The 11,222-nt window shown below is 40.1% G+C and overlaps 1 protein-coding gene across 4 annotated transcripts in view; it reads right to left on the minus strand.

Annotated features, from left to right (window-relative positions):
* Positions 1–1,334: 1,334 nt before the first annotated feature.
* HHLA2 (HERV-H LTR-associating 2) overlaps positions 1,335–11,222 on the minus strand; it is a 90,341-nt gene continuing 80,453 nt past the window's right edge. For all 4 annotated transcript variants that reach the window (XM_017510423.2, XM_037732021.1, XM_037732022.1 and 1 more), the window contains 2 exons: positions 3,169–3,233; positions 1,335–2,481 (listed from right to left, as the gene is read on the minus strand). In XM_017510423.2, coding sequence (XP_017365912.1) covers positions 2,419–2,481; positions 3,169–3,233 — 128 coding nt within the window. In that variant the 3' untranslated portion in view covers positions 1,335–2,418. The remainder of the gene's footprint in view (positions 2,482–3,168; positions 3,234–11,222) is intronic.

Raw genomic sequence — 11,222 nt, forward strand, 5'->3', positions numbered from 1 at the left:
CAATATCCTGTTTCTTCTTAAAGTGGAGAAACATATTCTGAGAAACAGACCTCTGGAATACTTGTCCTATTGAGGCTTCTTTACCTGCTTATGCTGAACCAGTCCAGTGGCAGGAGGACTGCAATTTCCAGGGCTGGCTCAGACAGGTCAAAGTGGTGAAAAATCAGGGTACCATTTAGGGCAAGGTGAACCAAATTTGAGTTTTGCGGTTGGTGGAGAGGGATGCACTGCCACAGAGTGAAAACTAGCAGGGATATGTGTCAGGCTGTTTCCAAAGCAGTTGCTCCTTATTACCATCAGTCTCAACCTGATGAGAAAACACAAAATGTCTAACAAACATGGAACTTTACTAGTTATTTTTTCCCTGCCGGAATAGTAATTTTTTTAAACTTCAGTAAAATATAAGTTTGGAATTACCCTTTAATAAGCCAATATTTATATTCAGGAAACATCTCTATATCCCAAACCTTTTCTTAGAAAGTTGCTATTGTCATATTACCAATCCTAAAGTCAGGATGCCATTGTTTCTCCACACCCCAGGCACATACTCAATAAAGTCAAACTTCACACTGGGGATACATCCCGTTTATTAAGTATCATATCTCTCACTTGGACACAATTTTTAGAAAGGAACCAAGGTTAAGGGGAAGCAGAGATGGTAGACACTTAAATATTTTTTCATTGGAGTTTTTCTTCACAATAGAATTTTTTGTTTTTACCATATCTAACTTAATTTTTTTTTACTTTAAGTTCTGGGATACATATGCAGAACATGCAGGTTTGTTACATAGGTATACATGTGCCATGGTGGTTTGCTGCACCTTTTGATCCATCCTCTGGATTCTCTCCCCTTGTTCCCCCAACAGGCCCCAATGTGTGATATTCTCCTCCCTTTGTCCATGTATCCTCATTGTTCAGCTCCCACTTATAAGTGAGAACGTGTGGTTTGGTTTTCTGTTCCGTGTTAGTTTGCTGAGAATGATGTCTTCCAGCTTCATCCACATCCCTGCAAGGACATGATCTCATTTCTTTTTATGGCTGCATTGTATTCCATGCTCTATATGTACCACATTTATCCAGTCTGTTATTGATGGGCATTTGGGTTGGTTCCGAGTCTTCACTATGGTAAGTAGTGCTGCAGTAAACATACATGTGCATGTGTCTTTATAGTAGAATGATTTGTAATCCTTTGGGTATATACCCAGTAATGGCATTGCTTTGTCAAATGGTATTTCTGGTTCTAGATCTTCGAGGAATCGCCACATTGTCTTCCACAATGGTTGAACTAATTTACATTCCCACCAACAGTGTAAAAGCATTCCTAGTTCTTCACAGCCTTGCCAACAGCTATTGTTTTTTGATTTTTTAATAATCATCATTCTGACTGGCTTTCTTAATACTTTGCTATTTGTGGTAACCCATCACAACACTGTAGCAAAAACAGAGTTAACTACATACAAGGTATAGGATTGTGAAACAGTGATCAGATGATAAAGAAAATTGGACCAGGACCAGGTGGCAGTTACATCACAATTCAGAATTTGCTTTCCTTATAGAGTCAAAACCTTGATCAATTAAGTCATACAAAAGCCTGGTTATAGTGACAAGTTCACAAGCATGAACACTAGACTGTTCCTTTTATGTAAGTTGATGACTAAAATTAAGGGAAACAGATCAAGTTAGCGGAGCTTTCCCTTCTCCTCTTGCTTAAAAATTTTATGAAAATCTAAATTTATTAGAAGGTTGGTTAGCAAGATGCCAATTGAGCTAGAAGAGTTCACATTATCTTCATAGCTAGTCACTCAACTCTACGAGCCTGGTGTGGTCAGTTGTAACCAACTTCAGAGATGTCAATTCTTGTGTTATAGGGCCCTTTTCCTTAGCAATCTTAAAGATACAGACAGTTTTACTCTTTGGCATCCCTAAGACTCATCCTAAATCTAATTGGTTACCCTGATATAACCATTCATATAAAACTAGACTAAAATACCTTGTCAAATCAATCGTCTTGGTTTCCAGCTTCTAGAAAACTTTTTAACCTTTCCACTCAGGTGACTTCTGCTCTTACCTGCTCTCTCACCCATTATCAGTTGATCATATTGGGAATCAGCCTAGCGATGCATTTCTTCCAGATTCTTAGTGGAGAGCTCACTGTAACCTCCTGGGCTGACTGCAATGTGAATGTAAATGAATAAGACAGCTCTTTGTGAAGTTAAATTGGAATCCTTAATATCCAGGCATTTATACTCAATGCAGGTAGTGGGTCAGTGAATGATCCTTATGTCTTGAAAAGTAAATCTGATACCAGAAAACAGTTACGAGTCTTTGCAGTGGTAGAATTCTCCAGTCTGACAGGCCATTGCCTGGAACTGCAGTGAAGAAAGGGGAGATGAAGTCACTGGATATTGAGGATGCTTGTCATGAATTGTCACGGTCTTGTCCTGTCTCATTTCCTGTACTGGCTGGACATTCTGAAAGAGGCTAGAATCAAGAAAAATGGACTGTAAGTATCGTTGCTTAAGTCAGAATAACCATTTATATCTTAAATATTTAACAATAGTAGTGTTTTGGGGTGGGAGGTAAGAAGCTTTAGGCTATTGCTTGCATCTGTAATTACAGATCCATGAGACCATTATAAAATAAATCTGAGTCTTATCAGTTAACTTTAATCTCCTTACTAGCTGTTTCAGGGTTTTTAACAGTGGGAAAAACAAGTTTACCATACTCCTGGCCCTTCTTTATATTCCAATTAATGGAATACATAAAAAATAAAAGGAATGCAGTAAAAAGGAAGTATACAATCACACTATAATTCACAAGTGAATTATAGTTGTGTTTCTTTTCACTTGTATACAATGCCATGTTTCATGCCTCTATCAGAAGTACATTGGCTCACCCTCACATGCAAAATGCCATTGGAGATCTCTACAAATAACAATAGGAGACAAGAAGAACAACCAGGTATTTAAGCAAGTAGAGCCTATTTCATTATAGACACTGGGAAAAGCCTAATTATATTTTTCTTGCTATATTATCCTGCAACCCCTCCTGTTTTTTTCTGTATAAAAGTCTTGTGTGATAATATGTGAATCAGTCAGAACTTCGATTACCCTTTTAAAGAAGCATTTTCATACCATAAATGGTTTGATAAAGGAAATAATGCCTTACCATGCTTTCATTTTCATTACCAGATGCATTGGTAGCTCTCCCATCAGCACAGACAGGATCTCTTTCTACGGGAAAAAATTAACTTAAAATAATTTCTTTGCAAACACCAAAATTCTCCCTTAGTCTTATTTCAATATACTTATGTTATTAGAATCATCTTAGTTATTCTACCTTCATGTCTTTAACAAGCAACATGAAAAATGCATTCAGTGTAAAAACACATTAGAAGCAGCAGCAAATGTGTATGGTTGATCCAAGTGCTCCAAAGCAGGGGAATAAAGGCAGTTCAGCCAGCCCCGCAGTTCCTGGCTCCTTGTGATCCTTGGCCTGGTTCCTACCAACTGCTAACAATGGAAATGTATAGCCAAAGAGGGGAGGAGAGTGGTGGTTAAGGAAAAAGGGATATGTCATTTCTCACAGAAGGCCTCCTTTTGGACTTTCCTAAAATATGGCCCTTTAATACATATCCTAGACAAAGTGTATTTTAAAACAGTAATAGAAAAGGGAATTTAAAAATAAAACATAAACCACAGTCATGAAACTACAACCAGGGAGCTGGAGCTAGGAAAAGTTTTGTGGCTTTTCATGTAACTGCTTCAAATATATTTTCAGGCCATCTCATTGCAGAAGTATGGAATCTATTTTTTAAAGTGGCCAATACTGTGACAGAGTTTTTACCCATATCTTTTGACTGCTCCTCAGAACCAGAATTATTCTCTCAGCCATGGAGGCTGACCTCATTGAGCTCCATCAGCAAGGTGGCTGCTCTTCCTGGCTTCTAGTTGGGTTGGAGATCAGAGACAGGGAAGAGCGAAATTAGGTATTCACTCTCCAAGATTTTTCCCATGCAAGTTCACCTTGATCTGGCCGTGTCCTTCAGTTGAAAGTCACTCTGATTTTTTGAAAGGTTTTTCATGCCTCTATCTCCTTCAGTTCTGCTCTGATCTTAGTTATTTTTTGTCTTCTGCTAGCTTTTGAATTTGTTTGCTCTTGCTTCTCTAGTTCTAATTGTGATGTTAGAGTGTTGATTTTAGATCTTTCCTGCTTTCTGATGTGGGGATTTAGTGCTCCAAATTTCCCCCGTAACACTGCTTTAGCTGTGTCCCAGGGATTCTGTTACATTGTGTCTTTGTTCTCATTGGTTTCAAAGAACTTATTTATTTCTGCTTTGATTTCATTATTTACTGAGTAGTCACTCAGGAGCAGGTTGTTCAGTTTCCTTGTAGTTGTATGGTTTTGAGTGAGTTTCTTAATCCTGAGTTCTAATCTGACTTCACTGTGGTCTGAGAGACAGTTTGTTATGATTTCTATTCTTTTGCATTTTCTGAGGAGTGTTTTACTTCCAATTATGTGGTCAATTTTAGAATAACTGCTATGTGGTGCTAAGATGAATGTATATTCTGTGGATTTGGGGTGGAGAGTTCTGTAGATGTCTGTTAGGTCTGCTTGGTTCAGATCTGAGTTCAAGTCCTGGATATCCTATTAATTTTCTGTCTCGTTGATCTAATACTGACATTGTGGTGTTAAAGTCTCCTACTATTATTGTGTGGGAGTCTAAGTCTCTTTGTAGACCTCTAAGAACTTACTTTATGAATCTGGGTGCTCCTGTAGTGGATGCATATATATTTAGGATAGTTAGCTCTTGTTGCATTGATCCCTTTACCATTATGTAATGCTCTTCTTTGTCTTTGTTGATCTTTGTTGGTTTAAAGGCTGTTTTATCACAGACTAGGTTGGCAACCTCTGCTTTTTTTGGCTTTCCATTTGCTTGGCAAATATTCCTCCATCCCTTTATTTTGAGCCTATGTGGGTCTTTGCACATGAGATGGGTCTCCTGAATACAGCACACTGATAGGTTTTGACTCTTTATCCAATTTGCCAGTATGTGTCTTTCAGTTGGGATATTTAGCTCATTTACATTTAAGGTTTATATTGTTATGTGTGAATTTGATTCTGTCATCATGCTGCTAGCTGGTTATTTTGCACATTAGGTGATGCAGTTGCCTCATAGTACCCTTGGTCTTTATATTATGGTATGTTTTTCCAGTGGCTGGTACCAGTTTTTCCTTTCCATATTCAGTGCTTCCTTCAGGAGCTCTTGTAAGGCAGGCCTGACAGAATCCCTCAGCATTTGCTTGTCTGTAAAGGATTTTATTTCTCCTTCACTTACAAAGCTTAGTTTGGCTGGATATGAAATTCTAGGTTGAAACTTCTTTAAGAATGTTGAATATTGGCCCTCACTCTCTCTTCTGACTTCTAGGGTTTCTGCAGAGAGATCTGCTGTTAGTCTGATGGGCTTCTCTTTGTGGGTAACCCTCACTTTCTTTCTGACTGCCCTTAACATTTTTTCCTCCATTTCAACCTTGGAGAATGTAACAATTATGTCTTGAGGTTGCCCTTCTCAAGGAATATCTTAGTGGTGTTCTCTGTATGTCCTGAATTTGAATGTTGGCTTGTCTTGCTAGGTTGGGGAAGTTCTCCAGAATAATATCCTGAAGTGTGTTTTCCACCTTGCTTCCATTCTCCCTGTCACTTTCAGGGATGCCAATCGTAGGTGTGGTCTTTTCACATAATGTCATATTTCTTGGAGGGTTTGTTCTTTCCTTTTCACTCTTTTTTCTCTAATCTTGTCTTCACGCCTTATTTCAGTAAGTTGATTTTCAATCTCTGATNACATAATGTCATATTTCTTGGAGGGTTTGTTCTTTCCTTTTCACTCTTTTTTCTCTAATCTTGTCTTCACGCCTTATTTCAGTAAGTTGATTTTCTATCCCTTCTTCTGTTTGATCGATTTGGCTATTGATATTTATGCAGGCTTCATGAAGTTCTCATGTGGTGTTTTTCAGCTCCATCAGGTCCGAGTTTAGTTCCTCTCTAAACTGGGTTATTTTAGTTAGCAGTTCCTGTAACCTTTTGTCAAGGTTCTTAGCTTCCTTGCATTGAGTTAGAACATGCTTCTTTAGCTCAGAGGAGTCCATTATTACCCACCTTCTGAAGCCTACTTCTGTTAATTCATCAAACTCATTCTCTGTCCATTCTGGTTTTTCCTCATGTTCATGTATTTATCTACCTTTGATCTTTGAGGCTGATGACCTTTGGATGGGGTTTTGTGTGATGGTCTTTTGTATTGATGTTGATATTATTGCTTTTTGTTAGTTTTTCTTCTAACAGTTAGGCCCCTCTTCTGCAGGTCTCCCGCAGTTTGCTGGAGGTCCACTCCAACCTGTTTGCAGGGTTATCACTGGTGGAGGCTGCAGAACAGCAAAGATTGATGCCTTCTCCTTCCTCTGGAAGCTTCGTCCCAGAGGGGCACCAGTCTGATGCCAACTGGAGATCTCGTATATGAGATGTCTGTCAACCCAGGAGATGGTTTTTTTGAAAAGATTAACAAAATAGATAGACTGCTAGCCACACTAATAAAGGATAAAAGAGAGAAGAATCAAATCAACAAAATAAAAAATGATAAAGGGGATACCACCACTGATCTCACAGAAATACAAGCTACCATCAGGGAATACTATAAATACCTCTACGAAAATAAACTAGAAAATCTAGAAAAAAGTGCATAAATTCCTGGATACCCTCCCAAGACTAAACCAGGAAGAAGTCAAATCCATGAATAGACCAATAACAAGTTCTGAAATTGAGGCAATAATTAATGGCCTACCAACCAATAAAAGCCCAGGACCAAACAGATTCACAGCTGAATGCTACCAGAGGTACAAAGAGGAGCTGGTACCATTCCTTCTGAAACTATTCCAAACAACAAAAAAAGAGGGACTCCTCCCTAACTCATTTTATGAAGCCAGCATCATGCTGATTCCAAAACCTGGCAGAGACACAATATACAAAATGATGATGATCATTGATGTGAAAATCCTCAATAAAATACTAGCAAACCAAATCCAGCAGCACATCAAAAAGCTCATCCACCATGATCAAGTCAATTTCATCCCTGGGATGCGAGGCTGGTTCAACATACACTAACCAATAAACATAATCACATAAACAGAATCAATGCAAAAAAAAAAAAAACAAAACACTTGATTATCTCAATAGATACAGAAAAGACCTTTAATAAAATTCAATACCACTTCATGCTAAAAACTCTCAATAAACTAGGTATTGATGGATTATGTCTCAAAATAATAAGAGCAATTTATGACAAACCCATAGCCAATATCATATCGAACAGGCAAAAGCTGGGAAGCATTCCCTTTGAAAACCACCACAAGACAAGGATAGCTTCTCTCATCATAGTTAAACATAGTATTGGAAGTTCTGGTCAGGGCAATCAGGCAAGAAAAAGAAATAAAGAGTATTCAAATAGGAACAGAGGAAGTCAAATTGTCTCTGTTTGAAGATGACATGATTGTATATTTAGAAAACTCCATCGTCTCAGCCTAAAATCTCCTTAAGCTGATAAGCAACTTCAGCAAAGTCTCAGGGTACAAAATCAGTGTGCAAAAATCACAAGCATTCCTATACACCAGTAACCAACAAGCAGAGAGCCAAATCATGCGTGAACTCCCATTCACAATTGCTAGAAAGAAGATAAAATACCTAGGAATGCAACTTACAAGGGACGTGAAGGACATCTTCAAGTAGAACTACAAACTGCTCTCAAGGAAATGAGGACACAACCAAACGTAAAAACATTTCATACTTATGGATAGGAAGAATCAATATCATGAAAATGGCCATATTGCCCAAAGTAATTTATAGATTCGATGCTATTCCCATCAAGCTACCATTGACTTTTTTCACAGAATTAGAACAAATTACTTAAAATTTCATATGAAACCAAAAAAGAGCCCATATAGCCAAGACAATCCTAAGCAAAAGGAACAAAACTGGCGGCATCATGCTGCCTAAGACTATATACTACAATGTTACAATAACCAAAGCAGACATATAGATCAATGGAACAGAACAGAGACCTCAGAAATACCACACATCTACAACCATCTGATCTTCGACAAATGTGACAAGCAATGGGGAAAGGATTCACTGTTTAATAAATTATGCTGGGGAAACTGGCTAGCCATATGCAGAAAACAGAAAGTAGAGCCCATCCTTACAACCTATACAAAAATTAACTCAAATTAGAGACTTAAACCTAAAACTATAAAAACCCTAGAAGAAAACCTAGGCAATACCATTTCAGGATATAGGCATGGGCAAAAACTTCATGACTAAAACACCAAAAACAATTGCAACAAAAAACAAAATTAACAAATGGGATCTAATTAAACTAAAGAGCTTCTGCTCAGCAAAAGAAACTATCTTCAGAGTAAACAGGCAACCTACAGAATGGGAGAAAATTTTTGCAATCTATCCATCTGACGAAGGCCTAATATCCAGAATTTACAACAAACTTTAAATAATTTATAAGAAAAAAAAAAACATCAAAAAGTGGGTGAAGGATGTGAACAGACACTTGTCAAAAGAAGACATTTATGTGCCCAAGAAACATATGAAAAGAAGTTCATTATCACTGGTCATTAGAGAAATACAAATCAAAACCATAGTGAGATACCATCTCATGCCAGTTAGAATGGCAATCATTAAAAAGTCAAGAAACAATAGATATTGGCAAGGCTGTGGAGAACTAGGAACACATTTACACTGTTGGTGGGAATATAAATTAGTTCAACCATTGTGGAAGACAGTGTGATGATTCCTCAAGGATCTAGAACCAGAAATACCATTTGACCCAGCAATGCCATTACTGGGTATATACCCAAAGGATTATGAATCATTCTACTATAAAGACATATGCACATTTATTGCAGCACTATTCACAATAGCAAATACTTGGAACCAACCCAACTGCCCATCAGAGATAGACTGGATAAAGAAATATATACCCCATGGAACACTATGCAGCCATAAAAAAGAATGAGTTTATATCCTTTGCAGGGACATGGAGATGTGGATGAAGCTGGAAATCATCATTCTCAGCAAACTAACACAGGAACAGAAAACCAAACACTGCATGTTCTCACTCATAAGTGGGAGTTGAACAATGAGAACACATGGGCACAGGGAGGGGAATATCATATACTGGGGACTTTCAGGGGGTGAGGGTAAAGGGGAGGGAGAGCATTAGGACAAATACCTAACACATGTGGGCTTAAAACACAGATGACAGGTTGATAGTTGCAGTAAACCACCAGGGCACATGTATACCTGTGAAACAAACCTGCACATTCAGCACATGTATCCCAGAACTTAAAATTTAAAAAGAAAAAAAAAAAGAAAAAAGCAAGTCATTCTCCTTACAAGGCAACTAATTTTATGTGACTCTCTCCTTCCAAGTTTTGGGAACTGTTCTCTGTCCTTGTCCCTCCAAGTTTAAGTTTGCTAGTGAATCACGTGTTCCCAGCCATGAATACACTGTCTCCTAATTTCTTTAATGCAGTTTTGAGTGTGCCATGTGTTTTCAGTTGAGAACTGACTTAGGGAGACTTCCACTATAGAAACTAAAATACCATTCTTGGGCAGGATGTAGCACCGCCTTCCCCATAATTTGAACCTAATCCAATCACAAGGATCAGTATATTAGGTCAACGGTTAACCTTGGGGGACAAGCTAGACTGCCTGTGGTCTCTTCCTACTTCTGGCCAGCCAAGGGTCAGGAACTAGCCTGCCTATTAGTACAAATGATCACAGGGCTAGAACTGGTGAAATGCTTGCTCTCCAAGCATTGCCCTTAAGACTTTATTTTCGGAGTCGATCCAAGATGGCTGAATAGATACAACTCCAGCGCACAACACCCAGTGAGAGACACAGAAATCCAGAGATCTCCTAGCTCCAACCAAGGTACCAGGTGCATTTCAACAGGTCTGGTCCGACGTTGAGCAAAGCTCACTCAGGGCAGACAGAGGTGGGGAGGGGTGCGGCTTCACCCAGAAAGTGCATCTGACCTGCGAGTCAGAGGCTCCCCCTCTGGCACTCCGGTCCAGATACAGCGCCTCCCCCAAAGCCTCAGCAATACACAGAACAGGGGATCTTTGCCAGTCAAGCACCAGGAATTACAGGTGTGGAGTTGAAGAATAATCCAGTGTCCTGGATTGGCACACAGACCTAAACAGACGCATAAGCCCAAAAGGCGGCCCGGAGAACCTGCGAACTGGGCTATTGCCCCCTCCCCCCACCCAGAGAGAGAGGGAGCTGTAAGCAGGAACAGCTGGGTGGGCCCCTACCCCATGACTAGAGAGAGAGGAAGCTGAAAGGGGGAGATGGTTGGGTGAGGCTGGGCGGGTCCCTACCCTCCCTGACAAACCCCAGAGGGCTGAAGCTCTGACTCTGGCGGGTTGTGCAGCCAGTGCCAAAGTCTGAGCTGAACCCTTAATGACCCAGCCCAGTGGAGGAAGGGCACAACCCACCATTAGAGGGGTGGGACTGGGCTACATGTTTTAACAAAAAACACAGGAAACCTACATAGCAACGGGATGGCATTCTTCACAACACCACAGCGCCTACAAGTCAGCAGAAGAGGCAGGCCTAATCTCCCAGTATAAACAAAAAAGATACAGAAAGCTTCCCTAGTAACCTGAAGGAGTCCCTAGAAACCCAGTAGCACCTCCACAGGCAGACAAGTGACCTCATCAAGCAGCTCCCTGACAACACAGCCAGGTAAACCCACAAAGATGGGGAAAAATCAGCACAAAAAAGATGAAACCATCAAAGACCAGACCACCACCTCTCCTTCAAAGGATCACAACTCCTCAACAACACAGGATCACATCATGACTGAGGAGTGCAACGAATTGACAGAAACAGGCTTCAGAAGGTGGGTAATAAGAAACTTTTCTGGTTTTCTGATCCAAGATGGCCGTTTAGGAACAGCTCAGGATTGCAGCTCCCAGTGAAAGCGCAGAGGGTGAGTGGACGCCGTGTTTTTATTGCCCACAGACTAGGAAATTCCCGGGCAGAGGTGCTCCACGGTCACCAGTGCGGCTGTTTCGGCCAGCGCGGCTGTTTCGGCCAGCGCCGCTGCTTTGCCCCGCGCGGCTGCTTTGCCCCGTGCAGCTGCTTTGTTGGCGCCC

Source organism: Cebus imitator, unplaced genomic scaffold (genome assembly GCF_001604975.1).
Source record: "Cebus imitator isolate Cc_AM_T3 unplaced genomic scaffold, Cebus_imitator-1.0 Scaffold439, whole genome shotgun sequence".
Lineage (NCBI taxonomy): Eukaryota > Metazoa > Chordata > Mammalia > Primates > Cebidae > Cebus > Cebus imitator.